Source organism: Neophocaena asiaeorientalis, unplaced genomic scaffold (assembly GCF_003031525.2).
Source record: "Neophocaena asiaeorientalis asiaeorientalis breed wild unplaced genomic scaffold, Neophocaena_asiaeorientalis_V1.1 scaffold461, whole genome shotgun sequence".
Classification (NCBI taxonomy): domain Eukaryota; kingdom Metazoa; phylum Chordata; class Mammalia; order Artiodactyla; family Phocoenidae; genus Neophocaena; species Neophocaena asiaeorientalis.
The window spans coordinates 2,876,929-2,894,880 of NW_020173230.1; the positions used below are offsets into that span (position 1 = coordinate 2,876,929).

The 17,952-nt window shown below is 53.4% G+C and overlaps 1 protein-coding gene across 2 annotated transcripts; it reads left to right on the forward strand.

Moving 5' to 3' along the window:
* The first annotated feature begins 4,010 nt into the window (after positions 1-4,010).
* On the forward strand, positions 4,011-9,603 carry TRIM56 (tripartite motif containing 56). 2 transcript variants are annotated; one of them, XM_024745470.1, is made up of 3 exons: positions 4,011-4,101; positions 4,907-5,018; positions 5,128-9,603. In XM_024745470.1, the coding sequence occupies exon 3, from the start codon at positions 5,129-5,131 to the stop codon at positions 7,394-7,396; it is 2,268 nt and encodes a 755-aa protein (XP_024601238.1). In that variant the 5' UTR covers positions 4,011-4,101; positions 4,907-5,018; position 5,128; the 3' UTR covers positions 7,397-9,603. The 2 variants fall into 2 exon arrangements, with proteins under 2 accessions (XP_024601238.1, XP_024601239.1); XM_024745471.1 differs by having other exon boundaries at positions 4,049-4,101; positions 4,961-5,018.
* The last annotated feature ends 8,349 nt before the right edge of the window (positions 9,604-17,952 follow it).

Below are 17,952 nucleotides of genomic sequence, written 5' to 3' on the forward strand. Positions count from 1 at the left end.
AGTTTAAAAACATAGAAACAGTGGAATTAATGTAATACAAATATTTTTAACACAAGATAAGGCAATAAAGAAGGAACAGAGTTTCTTCGTGTTTACGGGACAGCTCTGTATCTTGATTATGGTGGTGGTCGCATGGTGGTCATACTTGTGATAAAATTGCATAGAACTATACGCAACACACACACACACTTGAGTGCACGTAAAAACTGGTGAAATCTGAGTAAGGTCTGTAGGTGAGTTCACGGTATTGTGCCAATGTCAGTTTCCTTATTTTTATATTGTACTACTGTATAGCATGATTATGTTGGTAATTATTTGACTATATACATTGTCAAAACTCATTGAGCTCTACATTTATTATTTTTTTAAATAAATTTATTTATTTTGTTTATTTATTATTTTTGGCTGCGTTGGGTCTTCGTTGCTGCACACGGGCTTTCTCTAGTTGTGGCGAGCGGGGGCTACTCTTCGTTGCGGTGCGCGGGCTTCTCAATGCGGTGGCTTCTCTTGTTGCGGAGCACGGGTTGTAGGCATACGGGCTTCAGTAGTTGTGGCATGTGGGCTCAGTAGTTGTGGCTCGCGGGCTCTAGAGCGCAGGCTCAGTAGTTGTGGCGCATGGGCTTAGTTGCTCTGCAGCATGTGGGATCTTCCCGGACCAGGGCTCGAACCCGTGTTCCCTGCATTGGCAGGCGGATTCTTAACCACTGCGCCACCAGGGAAGCCCAGCTCTACATTTAAATTGGTGATTTTCATTGTATGTAAATTACACCTCAGAAAGCTAATTTTAAAATATAAAACAATTTTTAAAATAAACAAAATAAAATATAAAACAATAAATACTACAGTCCTCTAAAGAGGAAGCAAGGGAGGGAAGGAGGGAGGAAGGAAACCATAACTTGGAGGTGACAGATACTGTGCAAGATGAAGAAAACTCACTCACACACACACACACACACACACACACACACACCACCACCACCACCACCACCACCACCACCACCACCAATAACAACACTATTGTTTACATCCTCAGAGTGGTAAGAAGATACTGGTACAAATAGGGTACAAAGAAAGGGAACTCATAAATTAACACTGGGACAGCAGATTTGAAGAAACACAAGGATTGAAAGTTCAAGGTGAGAAATCTCCCAGAAAGTAGTACAAAAAGAGAAAGAAATGAAAAATAAGAGAAAAGATAAAATCAGAGGACCATCCGGGAGATGCAACCTCTGAATGATGGACGTTCCAGACAGGGAAACAGAGAAAACGGAGGGGGAGAGAATCAACAAAATACTTTAGGAGAATTTCCCAGTCCTGAAAGGCACATCGACAAGTAGACAAGAAGGATGTGTATACTATAAAGACAGTATGTCAGATATGTACAAATATATATATAGAGAGAGAGAGAGAATCGTGTAAAACATACTCGTGGACAGAGACCACAGGAAATGCACATAGGAAAAAAGTTATTTTGTTACAGTTACGCTTATTTGTATAAATTAAGATTAAACACCTTTGCTCGCCCCCACCCCCAAGTACCTGCACAACGAAGTCCAAACTCGCCTAATAAAAATTCTGTAATGGCTCCCCGTTACCTTAAGGCCTTACAAGATTCTCAACAGGAAATTTTGAAGTTTGTTCTGCCTGCCCGTTCCCATCTCCTGCCACTTCCCTCCACCTGCCTGCACTCCAGCGGTATCAGAACATCCAGGGGGAGAGGCATCCTGAGGAACCCCAGCATCTGGCAGGAGCTCCTCCTCCTCCCCGGGTCTCCATGGTAACACGTACCACTTGGTTGTAGCTGAGTTATCCCTTGCCTTGGAAGCCTGTTCTCAGGGAGGAGGACCTGTCTCCCTGGGGCCTGCCACACTGTAGGCACCGTAAGCGATTGTTCAATGTTTGGGGAGGCGGGGTAGGGCAGGCATCGTAATGCCACCCCTTTCACGTGGCCTTTCTGATCCCCACACCGCCACAACACCACCATTCCAGGAGAAATCAGACTTTCCCTCTGTGTTGCCGTAGCACTTTATGTGACCTTGGGTGACTTATTCCCTCTATAACTCAGTTTCCTCACCTGTAAAATGGGGCAAGAATGGTACCCATCTTACGACATTACTGTGAGGATTAAATCAGGTTATGTTTACAGCACCCCATGCCAAGCTCATGGTAAATGCCCAGGAAAAGGAAGCCATTGCGATGATTACTCTGACACCTTAATATGACATTCGTCTGTCTCCTATGGCAACGTGTACAGATCTCACCTCTCCTGTGTGATTATAAACTGCCCGTGGGCGGGGAACCTATCTTGTTGATCTTCGTCTACTGCACAGCACGTGGCATGCTGTCTGACTGCAGCAGACATCCAGAAAATCGTCCTTGGATTCGCACAGACAAACATACACGGAGCCTTACACATGCGCAGATGTGTGCACACACTTAGGGACACACATGTGCCAATACATTTTTCTGTGCTCATCTTGGCTGACCGTCGGGTCTGCAGCATTCAACTGCGCTGACCACCTCCTCCTTCTGGAAGTACAGCATTCTCCACCCCTGGCTCCTGGGACCTACTGTTGCTTGGATTTCAATCTACCTCTCTGGAAGTACCTCTCAGCCTACTTCGCGCCCCAGCTCCTCCCCAACTTGCCCTTAAATGTCTTTGTTCCACGTAGCGCCATCTCGGCCCTGCCCTTCTCACTTTGGACACTGTTGGGTGACTTCATCAGAACCAAAGATACATTTGCAAAAGTCTAGAAAAGTCATAAGCTGGGTTAGCAGCAGCCGAGCTCTCCGTCCTGACCTCCAGACCTGCAAAACCTGAAGGACTTCCTACCCTCCTTCCGGCACCTCCCTCCACAGGGACAGTCACAAGACCCACGGCTTCTTTCACCTGTAGCAGCTGCTCACATGTGAGGCTCCCATCCTTCACCCTCCTCTCTGCCCCTAGTGGCGCTGTGTCAGCTCAGACCCCTCCACTTTTCACCTGGACCCATGGTCAGGCCCCCCGTCTATTCTCTTGGCCGCTGCCGGAGTGAGCTCTCACCGGTTCTGTTTCCTCGCAAAGTCCCATCACCGTGGATAAAGCGATGCATACATGGGTAGCTGTGTGACGAATCAACTACGGCAAGATGTTAACTGTAGAATCTAAGGGGTAGGTACAGGAGTGTGTGTTCCAATCCTCTCAACTCCTTTGTGCTTCAAAATTTTCAGAAGATGTTGGGGGAAATACCCTTCAATGGTTTCTTTTGGCTTTTGGGATTAAACTCAGACCCCTTCGCGTAGAACATAAGGCCCTCTGTGATCTGGCCGTTGCCTCACCCTCTGTAACCTCATCTGCTACCACTCACATGTCCCTTTCCCACAAGCCATCCTGAATTACTTGGATCCCCCAGCAGAGTCGTGGTATTTCATTCCTCTGAGCCCTCGGACTTGCTGTTCCCGATTCCTAGAATGCCTTTCCCTGCGTTCTTCTCGGGTGATCCCTAACCCCCATGCACTCTTCTGACTCATCTCAAGTGACACCTCCTCCAGGAAGCCTTTGCTGACTCCTCAGTTCGAGGCCCCTTATCCGGTTCCCACAGCCCCTCCCGTATCTCAGCTGAGATTTATAGTACGAAGGGCCTCACCTAAGACTGGGTTGGCAGATATGCAGCAGCAATGGAACCCTGGCCTGAGGACGGGGCTCTAGTTAGCCTACGCCTCCGAATCTCCTATGATCTCTCATTTCTTCCCTCAGAGGACGCATCCTCAGGCATCTGCCCTGCCTTTGCGCCAAACACACTTAGCAGGCTGAGCGAAGCCTCGGGCTCAAACTGACAAGCCAACCTCGGCAACTCCAGCTGCCAGAGCTGTCCTGGCCCCGGAGCCCTGGAGCCTGCTGGCGGGGGCTGTGCCCTGCTGGTGGTGGAGGCCCCCGAGGAAGAGCTCCAGGAAGGGTAGGGAGGAAGGCGGGGCCTGCGGCTGTACAAGTCGGCGTCCCGAGCCTGGGACGGAAGTTGCAGAAGTCCAATTAGTTTCAGTTTTGTTTCTCTTTCAGGAGCCCAGCAACAGCAGCGCCAGGGTCTCGGGGGCCACCACTCCGGGTCCTGGAGCCCCGGCTAGGTAAGGAGAGGGGCTTGGAGGGCGATTGAAGGGACAGCTGAACTGGAGGGGGTGGGGGAAGGGGGAGAGCGGGAGGAAGGGGAAGGGAGTGGGGAGAGGGACCCAGAAGGCGGGAGGAGAGGGGAGGCTTCCCCCGCGGGGCCAGAGATCCGAGACTTCCTGGGGAAGACCCCCTCCCACTCTCTGAGCTCTCCAACCAGCCCCTGCTTTCTGGAAGTTTTGGGGAAATTCCCCAAGTTTCTTTATCAAGTATTTCACAGCCACTGTGCAGGGAGCTGGGGGCATTCACAGCTGATCCTCATGTGACTCCTACCCTCCAGAGGCTTCTAGGAAAGCAGGAGGCCTCTTGCAGCAGGAAAGGCTGAAAGAAAAGGGCTGGAGGAGATGGGGCAAAGGCTACGCGGTGACCCTGAGTTTGAGGAACTGGAAGGAAAGAGCGAGGCGGCCCCTTCCTCTCAGGCATCCTTCTGCCTGTTCATTTCAGGATAGTTGAGGCAGGAAGAGGGGCCCTCACAACCCGTGATGCCGCTGCCAGGGCCTAGGAGGCAGGTGTACGGGGCTGTGGGAATTGGGGTCCCTCATACTCCCCCACCCTCCGGGAGTCAAGGCACGTCTGCCCACCCAGACCCTCGGCTGGTCCTCTGTGCCCTTCCCTCACCTGGCATCCCACCCCCAGCAGGACCCCCAGGATCTATTCACACCAGACTCGCATCCCGTGTGCCACAAGGCCTGTCAGTGGGGGGCACCGGTCATTACGCCAGCAGGTCTCTAAGGCTGTGCTTCTTGGTGTTGTCATATCTCGCAGGGCCTGACATGCAAAAGCGGCCTTTACTTTTTCATATTTGCTGAACATCTGCAGGGAGGAGGGAGGCGGCTCTTTGTCTCAAGAGACCAGAAGAAAATTCCTGGCCATTCAGGTGAGACCCCAGACCTGGTGGGGCTTGAGGATGGGGGAGAGGTGAGAGGGCAGGTGGGGGCCACCGTGGAGGTGCCCTCTGTCCTCTGACCCCGACCCCTCGCTTGCAGAATGGTTTCCCAGGGCTCCTCGCCCTCCCTGCTGGAGGCCCTGAGCAGCGACTTCCTAGCCTGTAAAATCTGCCTGGAGCAGCTGCGGGTGCCCAAAACGTTGCCCTGCCTGCATACCTACTGCCAGGACTGCCTGGCCCAGTTGGCCGAGGGCAGCCACCTCCGATGCCCTGAGTGCCGCGAGACTGTGCCTGTGCCACCCACGGGCGTGGCTGCCTTCAAGACCAACTTCTTTGTCAACGGGCTCCTGGATTTGGTGAAGGCCCGAGCCGGTGGAGACCTGCGTGCAGGGAAGCCGGCCTGTGCACTGTGCCCGCTGATGGGGGGCGCCAGCGCCGGGGGGCCAGCCACAGCCCGGTGCCTGGACTGCGCCGACGACTTGTGCCAGGCCTGTGCCGATGGGCACCGCTGCACTCGGCAGACCCACAGCCACCGAGTGGTGGACCTGGTGGGCTACAGGGCAGGGTGGTACGACGAGGAGGCCCGGGAGCGCCAGGCGGCCCAGTGTCCCCAGCACCCGGGGGAGTCCCTGCGCTTCCTTTGCCAGCCCTGCTCCCAGCTGCTTTGCCGGGAGTGTCGCCTGGACCCCCACCTGGACCACCCCTGCCTGCCCCTGGCCGAGGCTGTGCGTGCCCGGAGGCCAGGCCTCGAGGGGCTACTGGCGGGCGTGGACAGCAACCTGGCCGAGCTGGAGGCCACCCGGCTGGCGGAAGAGGAAGCCTTGGCCTGTCTGCGGGAGCAGGCAGCCAAGGTGGGCACGCAGGTGGAAGAGGCAGCCGAGGGGGTCCTCCGGGCCCTCCTGGCCCAGAAGCAGGAGGTGCTGGGGCAGCTACGGGCCCACGTGGAGGCTGCCGAGGAGGCTGCACGGGAGAGGCTGGGGGAGCTGGAGAGCCGGGCTCAGGTGGCCAGGGAGGCGGCCGCCTTTGCCCGTCGCGTGCTCAGCCTGGGTCGGGAGGCCGAGATACTCTCGCTGGAGGGGGCGATTGCCCAAAGGCTTCAGCAGCTGCAGCGTTGTCCCTGGACGCCTGAGCCAGCCCCCTGCCTGCTGCCCCAGCTGGAGCTCCATCCTGGACTCCTGGACAAGAACCGCCAGCTGCTAAGGCTCTCCTTTCAGGAGCAGCAGCCCCAGAAGGACAGCGGGAAAGACGGAGCCAGAAGCCAGGGAGGCGCTGCAACCCCCCCCCAGAGCAGGGACGGAGCCCAGACCCCAAAGCAGGACAGCGCGCAGCCGCCCCAGGAAGATGGAGCCCAGACCCTAAAGGCGGAGAGAGCCGAGATGCCCCAAGAAGATGGAGCCCAGACCCCGAAAGAGGGCAGAGCCCAGACACCCCAGGAAGATGGAGGAGCCCAGTCCCCAAGGGGCGGCCGATCCAACAAGAAGAGGAAGTTCAAAGGCAGGCTCAAGTCCGTTTCCCGGGAGCCCAGCCCGGCACCTGGGCCGAACCTGGAGGGCTCTGGCCTCCTCCCCAGGCCCATCTTTTTCTGCAGCTTCCCCACACGGATGCCGGGGGACAAGCGGTCTCCGCGGATCACTGGGCTGTGTCCCTTTGGCTCCCGGGAGATCCTGGTGGCAGATGAGCAGAACAGGGCCCTGAAGCGCTTCTCCCTCAATGGCGACTACAAGGGCGCGGTGCCCGTCCCCGAGGGCTGCTCCCCGTGCAGCGTGGCCACCCTGCAGGACGCCGTGGCCTTCTCGGCTGGCGCTCGGCTCTATCTCATCCGCCCCAATGGCGAGGTGCAGTGGCGCCGGGCGCTGAGCCTCTGCCAGGCCAGCCACGCCGTGGCCGCCATGCCGAGCGGGGACCGGGTGGCCGTCAGCGTGTCAGGCCATGTGGAGGTGTACAACATGGAAGGCAGCCTGGCCACCCGGTTTATCCCTGGGGGCAAGGCCAGCCGGGGCCTGCGGGCACTGGTGTTCCTGACCGCCAGCCCCCAGGGCAACTTCGTGGGGTCGGATTGGCAGCAGAGCAGCTTGGTGGTCTGTGACGGGCTGGGCCAGGTGATTGGGGAGTACCGGGGGCCGGGCCTGCACGGCTGCCAGCCAGGCTCTGTGTCCGTGGATAAGAAGGGCTACATCTTTCTGACCCTTCGGGAGGTCAACAAGGTGGTGATCCTCGATCCGAAGGGGTCGCTGCTCGGTGACTTCCTGACGGCCTATCACGGCCTGGAAAAGCCCCGGGTGACCACCATGGTGGATGGCAGGTACCTGGTTGTGTCCCTCAGTAATGGGACCATCCATGTCTTTCGGGTCCGCCCTCCTGACAGTTAAAGGGCTGGGACTGGAGAGACACTTCGGGGTGGGGGGACTGGGGGGGTAGAGAGAAGGGAAGCAGGGCGGCCCGAGGGATGTGGTGGCCGAGGGCATTTTCCCAGAGAGCAGGGGTTGGCAACTTTTCAAGGTGAAGTGCGAAACCGCTCTTCAGGGCGCAGGAATAGGGACCAAGGCGGGTGGCGTGGCCATAACCCTCAGAAGCAGAGGAGGAAGGGTTGGAGGGGTGCTGGGCATTAATGCTTCTTGCTTTTGCTGGGGGTGACTGCCACTGCCGCCGCCGTAGAGTCTAGGTTTCCAAGATGTGTAAGCTAGTCCTGATTTGAGTTCTTCTTTAAAACCATTCCTGATGGGGTAGCCCAGGGAGAGTCTTGGGGAAGTGGGTAGAAATAGTCCTTTAAGCCCAGGGCTTGAAGGGTATGTCAGGTATGTACTTTCTGGAAGAGAGCTGAGAACCCCCTCCCCTCTGACTTGAACGGGACGCACCAAGTCAGAAGAGGTCTGGGATTTTGAACCCGGCCATAAATGGCATCTTCCACCAGCCTCGGCTGGGAAGTTGAGGCTCCTCTGATAATGGCATCCCCCAGTGAAGTGCGGGCTGGACATGGGGGACCAAGTATAGACACAAGCCGAGGCCAACAGGCGTTTACCTTTAAGTCCGTGAAGAGAATGTGCTACTAGAAAATGGAACCCGGCAGGGTTGGAGTCTAAAACACAGGGTTCTGAGTGTGAGACAAGGGGAGACCCTGGGTCTTACCCCCCGACTTCCACCACCCCTCACCTCCAAGCCAACCTGAGGCCAGACCTATGTAGGATTTAAAACCTTTTCTTTTTTGATGTCTTTACACTTCCCGGAGTTTATTTTTAGCCCACTCTTAGTTTTCTGGCACAATTCCTTTTGAGAAATTTTGGCTGAACTAAGGGGTTGAAGGCATTTGTCCATATTGCCGTTATGGGTGGGGAAAAAACCTAAGCCTAGAGGCCAGGTGTGGGACTCAGGGGCCAAACCGGTTGGAAGACCTGGGAAGTCGGTAGTGGGGCTGGGATGGGTGGAGGGGTGAAAATCTCATGGAGGGATCCCATCAGAAGTGAGCCATGACCACCGGCCTTTTGCATAGGCTGTGGCAGCGGTGGAACTGAGGTGGACATGTTTAGCCAGGGGCTGTTGAGAGGTGACCAAAGGGAGTGATGTGTAAGGATCATGGGCAATGAGTGTTCATGGGAACCAGAGAGATTTTGGACAAGTCCAGATGGAAAATGCAGGACATTAGTGTAGGGAAAAGAAAATCTTTTTCCAGGGAGGTCGTTGATTGTTTAATGAAGTGAAAGGGGAAATCGTCAATGTCAGGTGGACAAATTCAATTATATAAAATTTTGAAATGTATGCACAGGAAAGAAGAACGAAGATTAAAGGAAAATCAATGAGATGAGGAAATTACGGATCATTGATCTAAGGAGTCTCCAGTATATGGGGTGACTAAACAGATCTACTTGGTCAAATGACCAAATAAGCCGTATACCCAAGAGGAAGGCACACAGGCCAGGACACATAAAATGAAACATAAAATCGACCACTTGCATTCGTCAAAAATACATTTTAAAAAATATGTCGTGGGGAAATAGACCCCTGGCACTATAAATGATGCTTCCTGGTGAACAGTTTGGCAATTCTTGACAAAAGTCAAAGAAGTGATTATAAGACGAAGTTATCTCACTTTGGGGAGTACATTCTGGGAAAAGGATACAAAAGGAAAAAACGTATCTGCACACAGGTATTTGTGGCCACCCTATCTATTACAGTCTTTGACGGGAAACAGCTCAGCTTAGCTCGCCAATTCTGGTTAGACCAGAATCTAGCCAAGTAGACTGTGTTCTACCAGGACAGTGAGCTGCTGCCTTCATAGATGACAATTATGAGAACTATTTGGGAGAATATGATGTTATATGATGCAATCGTAAGCCAAAAAAAAAAAAAAAAAAAATTTTGGCTTTCTGTTCACGTAATGATAGCAAGATAAGAGCATGTCTGAATAGTTACCGAGTGGAAATAGGTTCAAAATGTGTAAATTGTCAGTGATTGGGGAGATTGGGTTTTTATTTCATGCTGTTATTCATATATGCACATTTCTACTTCAGTTATTACTGTCTGTTAAATAACATATATGCTTGACTACTTCAGAAAAATACACTCAAGAATAACTACTGGATTTGTGAATGAATGTGTCAGAATAAGTGAGACTGTTCCGTCAGGGGTAGGGGTGGGGGGCTAGGCAGGAGTCAGGAGAAGAATCCCAGCCAGTCAGGACCCAGCAGGGAGGAAGGGTCGTCAGAGCAGCGTCCTGTCTGGTGACTGACCAAGGAATCTGCCCTGGGAAGTTTGCAGAGGTCAGGTGGTCCCCGTGGGTGGTCCCCGTGGGTGATCGGTCATTGTGGAGTGTCCAGAGACAGGGGAAGGTCTTACTGAGTTCACCAACTAATTCAGACCAACTGGAAACCAAGTGGCGGTTCTGCGGAACCAGCTGGTTTAAGATGAGTTGCACGAGTGGGGTGCCGTGTCTGTCTTCTTTGCAGCTCTCTCTACAGAGTCAGCACAGTGACGGCTCCTAGTAGGTGCTCTGTAAACGCCTGTGGAGTGAATTGATGTCTAGAAAATGCCAGGTTGTCCAAAACTTTGGCTTGTGGGAAATCTCCAGTAGGGGGCACTGTGGACACAGCCTACCATAAGCCTCCAGGAGACTGGCTCAGCTCTAAGTCACAAGAGAGGTGAAATTCGCGTGTCCTTCTTATACGTCCTGGGCAGGGGGTGGGGGTGGGGGGTCCTGGCCTCTAGGGGATAAATACCTTCAGGTTGGAACAACAGGTTTGCAGAGCTGCATGGGAACCACGTGCAGAGGGCCTGGCTGGTGGAATGGCTGCAGTCAAGTGGCTCACCCCTGAGGCAGGAATAGAGAACTTCTGGAGGGAAATATCACCTGGATTCAGAAAGAGAATCCCACAGATGCTCTAAAGACGAAGGAGGTACAGGGCTTTCCATGACGCTGTGAGAAGCCTGGGGAGTCGGGCACTGGACAATTGACAGACTTACTGAATTTTCCTCGTGAAGGGGTAGGGGTGGGAAGGCACAGAACATGGCAAAATGTGAAACGGATGAGAAGTATAGCATTGAGCATGATTTGGAGGTAAAATCCTCAGTGCCCCAACTGTCACCTGGGAATCCTAAATCCCGGCACAGAAAGCACTGCTCGGTGCGGAGAGAGAGTTCTCGGCTCAACTGCAGACGTTAAGTAATAGGAACATTGTGAAAGATCTGACATCCGCACCCTGCATTGGATTATGACAACGACCGCTCATTCCTTGTGCTGTTTGGAACTTTCCAGATCGTGTAGGAAAGGAGAATGCCGTTCGGGTAGAGAGAAAGGGAGTAGAGAACCTTGTTCGTATTCTCTGTGCTTAAAAAAGGAAGGTGAGGGCTTCCCTGGTGGCGCAGTGGTTGAGAGTCCGCCTGCCAATGCCGGGGACACGGGTTCGAGCCCCGGTCTGGGAGGATCCCACATGCCGCGGTGCAACTAGGCCCGTGAGCCATGGCCGCTGAGCCTGCGCGTCCGGAGCCTGTGCTCCGCAACAAGAGAGGCCGCGATAGTGAGAGGTCCGCGCACCGCGATGAAGAGTGGCCCCCGCTTGCCACAACTAGAGAAAGCCCTCGCACAGAAACGAAGACCCAACACTGCCATAAATAAATAAATTTAAATGATAAATCATATCTTTAAAAAAAAAAAAAGAAGGTGAATGAGGCAGTGGAGACCTGGGTTGAATGCTGGCTCTTCCAACTAAATAGCTGTGTGATGTTGGTCTAGCTCCCTAACCTCTCTGAACCTCAGTTTCTACATCAGTCAAATAGCGATAATAATATTCACCATGCCCACCTCACGGGGTGGTGGTGAGGACTGGCTGAGAGGCATAGAGAAGGATTTTGTATCCCATAAAGCTCAAATCTGCAGTCTTGGTTGGGAAAAATTTTAACCGACTTTAGCACTGACTTATTTTCCATCAGGGTGAGCTTGAATGGGGATACTGTGTGCATGCATTGTGAGGGGAAAACTCGAGGACGTCTGGGTAGAGTTGTGACCTGCTTCTCCTTTGGAGGAGACTGTTCTGTTTCGCTTTCCAGCAGTTATTTGGAGAAGCCATTTGCTAAGACACAGCAGTGACCATAGGAGCAGAAGGGACCGATGGCCCGCTTGCTAAGACTCAGGCCAGCTGAGAATCAGGCTGTACTAATGAAGGCCTGATAGCCATAGACATTTAGAAGAAATTCAACATGGCAAGAGTAGCCCAATTTTTTGGTAGTTTAGAGAAAATATAATTTGGGAGAAAATAACTCTTCTTTTGCTGTAGTCTTATTATTACTGTATCTATAATGCCATGTCATCGAATAATCTACAGAGATAATATTCCAGAGGGGCAGACGTTCAAGAGAGAAGTCAGAAGTCTTCCGAGGAAATTGATGAGGTTGGTGACCTGAGCTGGGCGAGATGTGATAAGTGGGTGCTAAGATCAAGGTATTTGACCATTTCTCCTGGGCAGGTCAGCTGAGAACTAGAGTTACCTCATAAGTTAGGTGGGAGATTGGATGGGGATGCAGAGTTCTGTTTGGGGGAGAAAATAGTCTTGGACTAGCTGGGGCAGGGAGCTGCCAGAGAGAGTGCTCAAGAAGACGTTCCCATTAGGAGAAAGATGAAGTTCAGATGCAGGCTTAGGAAAACAGGTAACTTGACAGAAGGTAACAAAACCAGCCTACCCAACTGATTCATGAATGTAGTTTAATTAGATGAGTCTGGATGGGAACAAAAATAGGTCTAGGAACCACAGAGTGGTTGGAGGTGTGGAGAAGGCTCAGCAGGGTCTGGCTGACCTCGCCCTCACCTGAAGCCTGGGTGAGGAATCTTTGGGACCGGGTGGAGAGGGGACCGTATGTAAAGAGGCAATTAGGAAGTCGTTTGGGGAGGTTTTAGAAGGCTATCTGACTTGTCTTCAGAGAAAGTTTGAACTGGTTGTATTAGCAGCTAAGAGAAATGGGCTTGAAAATGGTGGAATTGGGGCCTCTGTACCAGTGATGTCAGCCCAGCAAGTATTTCTTTGTTGCCACCAGGCTGAAGAATCTGTGTTGTAAACTCTTTCATTCCTTTATACTTTGTATCTTTTTTCTGTTTCTTAATAAATTCTTTTGAAAAATGTGGACCTTCTCTCAGATGGTTCATGGGTCTGGGAAATGATCAACACCCAGGTAGCGGACCTCCCTGGCGGTCCAGTGGTTAAGACTCCGCACTTCCACTGCAGGGGCCGCAGGTTCGATCCCTGGTCGGGGAACTAAGATCCCACATGCCTCGCGACACGGCCAAAAAAAATAAAAATACCCGGGTAGTGAAGGGAATCGGATATCATGGCCATTCCCTGATGTAGCTCCAAAGATGCTACACAGAATCCTTGGGGACATTTCAGAAGCAGGGTGATCAGCACAGTCATCGTCTGTGGTCTCAGCCCTCGTCCCGGGCCGCTCCCACCTGTAGGACAGAGGGGCCCTCTGGGCAGAAATGTGCATCTTCCAGGCTCACATTTGGTGGGAGGGAGCCCTCAGGTGATCTGGCCCAGCAGGACCCCGTGGAGGTGTATATGAAGGAGGTGGGCCAGGGGCCCAGGTCAGGATGGCTGTGCCCATCACTGGTCTCTGCTTGTTTTCTGGTTTGTGGGCTCCATCTAACGTGCTGCGTTTGTGATCCCACAGTGGCCCCTGCAGGGCTGGGAGATACCCAGACTCTAGGAATATCTGCCTACTGGCCCAACCCACCCCCTCTGACCTACTCTCCAAAGCCCCTCCAGGAGCTCCTGACCCTCCCTTCTGAGTCCTGAGCAGGAAGAGAAAAGATCTCAGGTCTTTATTTCGAATTCACTCAGCCTCCGGCCTCCGCATCAAATACAGGCGTCAAGCAACAGTTATTGAGTGCCACCCACCTGTGCTTCACATCCATCGCCTTCCGGGATGGAAGTAGGCACCGTCGTTATTTTACAGACACGGAGACCTAGGCCTGCGAGGTCTGCTCATTTTAAGTAGATTTCGTTTCTGACTCCAAAGGCTGCCCTTCTGACCAGCTCTGAATCCGGACCCTCATTCATCGATGAGAGAGCTGAATGAGATGAGATCTGAGGTTCTTCCCCGGGCTAACAGGCCAGGACCTATCCCTAAACAGGTCCAGAATCTAGACCCAGGAAGGGAAGCTCAGTGATGCCCCACACACCTCCACCACCGTCTTCTCAGTGCCAGAGAGGCCCTGCTTCCCCACGGAGCAGGAGTGACAAGCCACAAGAGAATGCTCTAAGTGGCTCGGTGGGGAAGCAGAGGGTGGGGATGAGGGCCCACCACTGCTGCGGTGACAGCCTGAATAAGAATTCCTCAATTCATCATCTAATGACTCAGCCTGGCTTTGGACCAGAGCCTCTGTGAACCCTGGGGAGTGTGACTCAGCGGCTGAGGGGGCCGGGCGGGAGAGCCTGCGGGTCCATGTGAGCGGTGGCTGTGGGGAGAACGGCCTGTTCTAGCTCCAGACCCCAAGGCGAAGCGTCTGGCCCTGTGGTCAGGCACATGCGTCCTCGGTTCCCAGCCATGCGGCCCAGCCTCCTCCCTCAAACCTGGGTCTCTCTCTCCTCTGCATTGGAGAAGTCGCAGCCCTGGAGGCGGCAGACCCACTGCCTCTGCTCACAGCCATGGGGTCTGCAGCAAGTTGCCAGGCCACAGACTCTGCAGGCCTCTCTCCTCTTCGCTGCCCTGCTGGGGTCAGGCCACCTTCGAATAAGGGCAGGAGAGGCCACGCTGTAGGGGTGGGGAAGCCGGGCTATGTCACAGGCTGGGCACACAGCTCGACAGATGTTCACCGTATCCCTCCTTGTCACTGGGGTCAGGGGAAGGGGGCTCTGGGGTCTTGATTTTGCTCCAGGGTCAACTGAGAAAATGTCTCTTCCCCATCAGAAAGGGCAACGTCTGTTTCCTCTCCCCTGAACACTAATTTAGGGACAGTCTCACCAGAAGAAAAGAACCAGAGCAAGGAGACATGGAACAGCCCCCGAATCCAGCGAGGGGCCAGGGCACCGAGGCCAGAGGTCGACGTGCAGGGTGGGTGTGCAGACCCGCTTCTTCCCTCCAGCGCCTGCTTCCCTCCCACCTGACGGCCCTGACTACTTTCTCACCTCGATTACTCACACGCAGCTCTTTCCTCACCTGCAAAACCCTCCAGGACAAGAACTTCTGATTCACGCTGAATTTTCCATAACCAGGTGTTCTATAAATACCGGTGAGTGAAAAGAACAAATGAGTGAATTTGGGCTAAAATCTAGTCCCTGTCACTTACGTCAGATAGAACACAGAGAGGAGCTGGAAACATTGCTGGGCCAGGCCCGGAGGCAAAAAGGGTTTATCGCTTTTCCTTAGAAGGGAACCTGAGTAAGAGTGAAGTGATCTGGAAGAAAAGATAGTAATCTCACTCCGCTGTACTTCTCCTATGTTCCACAGCACTTTAACCTTCTAGCATACTATTCCATTGAATTATTTGTCCTACTAATTGTTATAATTTGTCTCTTCCTCCAAATTCTACCCCAGGTAGAATGCAAACCCCAGGATGGGGCATTTTGCCTGTTTCGTGCACTAATACCTCCTATGCCCACAGAATAGTGCCTGGGATATGGTAGATTTGGAATGAATGAATGGTATCTATGAAACGTTTACTTGGAGGCAGGCCCCTCTCTACCGGTTATGCATTTATGTGTATTAAAGTCCAGGTAGGTGCATAGCATTATCACCTCTGGTTTAATTATGGGGACGGTGAGGTTAAAAGGTTATGTGACATGAACAGGCTCACCACGAGCTGGGCAGAGGCCAACGCCAGCCGCAGCCGGCCTGGAGCTAACTCTGCAGCGCTCCCTGGCGAGGTGATGCGCAGGAAGCCTTCCCAGAAGCCCCACCCCAGCCCAGCTTTCCTGGGTGAGGCTTTCTTTCTTTTTTTAAAGATTTTTTTGTTTGTTTTTGGTGTGGACCATTTTAAAAGTCTGTATTGAATTTGTTACAATATTGCTTCTGTTTTATGTTTTGGTTTTTTGGCCACAAGGCCTGTGGGATCTTAGCTACCAGACCAGGGATGGAACCCACACCCCCTGCATTGGAAGGCGAAGTCTTAACCACTGCACAACCAGGGAAGTCCCCAAGGCTTTTTTTCTTTCTCTCCCTTCCCACCAACTTCCCACACGACCCCACTCTAACCCCCAAAAGTTAGCTCTGCCCCAAAGTACAGCTTCTTCTCAGTTGGAAAGACTTTTTCTGGCAGGAGAACCACGGAGACATGGGAGCAGAGCGCGGGCCGGGGAGCCGGGGCCTGGCTCTCCCTGCCCGGGCCCTACTCCCCGCCACCTCCCTCCCCCCACCCCACAGACTGCGTGAGAGGCTCCCAGGCCCAAGTTGAGGGCCGGAGGAACTCCCTACATCACTCTTCCGTGCGTTTCGTGCTGCTGGGAGCTGAGCTAGAACCTAAGGAGGTCCCTGCCCACCTCAAGGCGCGAGACTCCAGACGCTGTCTCCTCTCCAGGCCAGCCCTGCGAGGCCCAGGCGGGGAGAGCCAGGCCCCCTCACCTTCTGCCTTTCTCCCCAGTTCCCTTCTTGGCTCCAGTGCCTCCGTGGTTCTCTCGCCAGGAAAAGTCTTTCCAGCTGAAGAGAAGCTACACTTTGGGGCAGAGATATCTCTTGGGGTTGGAATGGGGTCGTGTGGGAAGTTGGCGGGAAGGGAGCTATAGAGAAAACATCACCCAGGAAAGATGAACTGGGCTGTGGCTCTCGGGAAGGCCTTGTGCGCATCACCTCCCCAGGGAGGGCTGGAGAGTTAGCTCCAGGCCGGCTGCGGCTGGCGTTGGCCTCTGCCTATCCACTTGCTCCTGTGTGACCCCTGGAGAAAAGAATAGAGATCCAAGAGCACCAGGAAGCAGGGAGAAGGCTGCAGGGACTTGAGGACACACACATCCAAGCTCGGGGAGACACGACGCCATGTATCTCCATCCGAGGCCTCGGGGAGGCAGCAGGAGAGGAAGGGAAGGATGCTGGGGGGTCTGAGCATCATCTGGAAGTGGTCCATCAGGGGAGGCGGAAGCTGGGTTGGGGTTTGTCATCAAGAATCTGTGTCCAGATATCGAGAAGCAGTGCCACACCCTATGTATGGGTTTGTGGGTGTGGCCAGGGCCAGACATCTTAGCTGGTGTTTAGATGCTTATGTTTATGCTCTGCAAAGCACACAGGGCTGGGGGACTTGCTGTCAGGGTGTTCCCAGGCAGGGCACCACGCCAACTTTCGCCTCATTAAAGAATCAAGACTGGAATTTCCCTGAAGCTCATTTCCTACCACTTACTACTTAGCGGAGGACCAGAGCTGCCACATCTGTCCTCCGAGGGCAGATGCTGGGTGTGGGCGAGGAGCAGAGCCCTCCAGGAGTGCCTCCATGCCCTGTTCACCTCTCCATCCAGAGGCCTGTCTCCTAACACAGAAGCACATGTGCCTCCCCTCTTGGATTCTTCCTGCCTCTCCTTCAAGAAAGGGAGTCACAGGGAAGAGATCCACATTTAGTCCCAGCTCCACCACTCCCTGTGCAGAGGTTCCTTCACCTCTCTGAACCTCCGTTCCTCATCTGTACAAAAGATGCAGTAAGACAGCACAGTGGTTCCCAGATGAATAAACAAGATGGAGAACACAAACACACTCAGTGCCTGGCACATGGAGATGTTCGGTCCATGGCCACCCATTCACTCCTCCCCTCACCCAGCCCTTGGGACCACGGGCCTTCTCTCCATCCTTTTAGAGGCAAAACACCCCATGCACCCATTACCCACTCCACCATGCAGCAGGTATTTATTGGACCCTGCCTCTAAATAACCAATGCAAACAGCAAGTGCAAAAATGTCCAGGGAGAGCTTCCCTGGTGGCGCAGTGGTTAAGAATCCGCCTGTCAACGCGGGGGACGCAGATTCGATCCCTGGCCCGGGAAGATCCCACGTGCCTCGGAGCAACTAAGCCTGCGCGCCACAACTACTGAGCCTGCGCTCTAGAGCCTACGAGCCACGACTACTGAGCCCGCACACCACAACTACTGAAGCCCGTGCACCTAGAGCCCATGCTCTGCAACAAGAGAAGCCACCGCCATGAGAAGCCCGCGCTCGATGCAACTAGAGAAGGCCCGCACGCAACAATGAAGACACAACACAGCCAAAAACAAAATAAATTAATTTTTTAAAAAAGTGTCCAGGGACGACATGGCCGGGGCGGAAGGTGGCCGGTCTCCCAGACAAGGCAGCTTTATCATGGTGCTTCATCACAGCCCAGCACCTCCTTCTCGGCTACATGTGCACACCTTGGACAAAGCAATCTCAGGTCCAATTAACATGAACCGGAAGCAGAAAGAATAGCTTACAGACCCCAAATGCTGGCTTATTAATTTACAAACAGAGTCACATCCCCAGGCACCTGGACACAT

What these genes read in the sequence shown, in the direction of transcription:
- TRIM56 (XM_024745470.1), top strand. Translation starts at nt 5,129, where the DNA reads ATGGTTTCCCAGGGCTCCTCGCCCTCCCTGCTGGAGGCCCTGAGCAGC.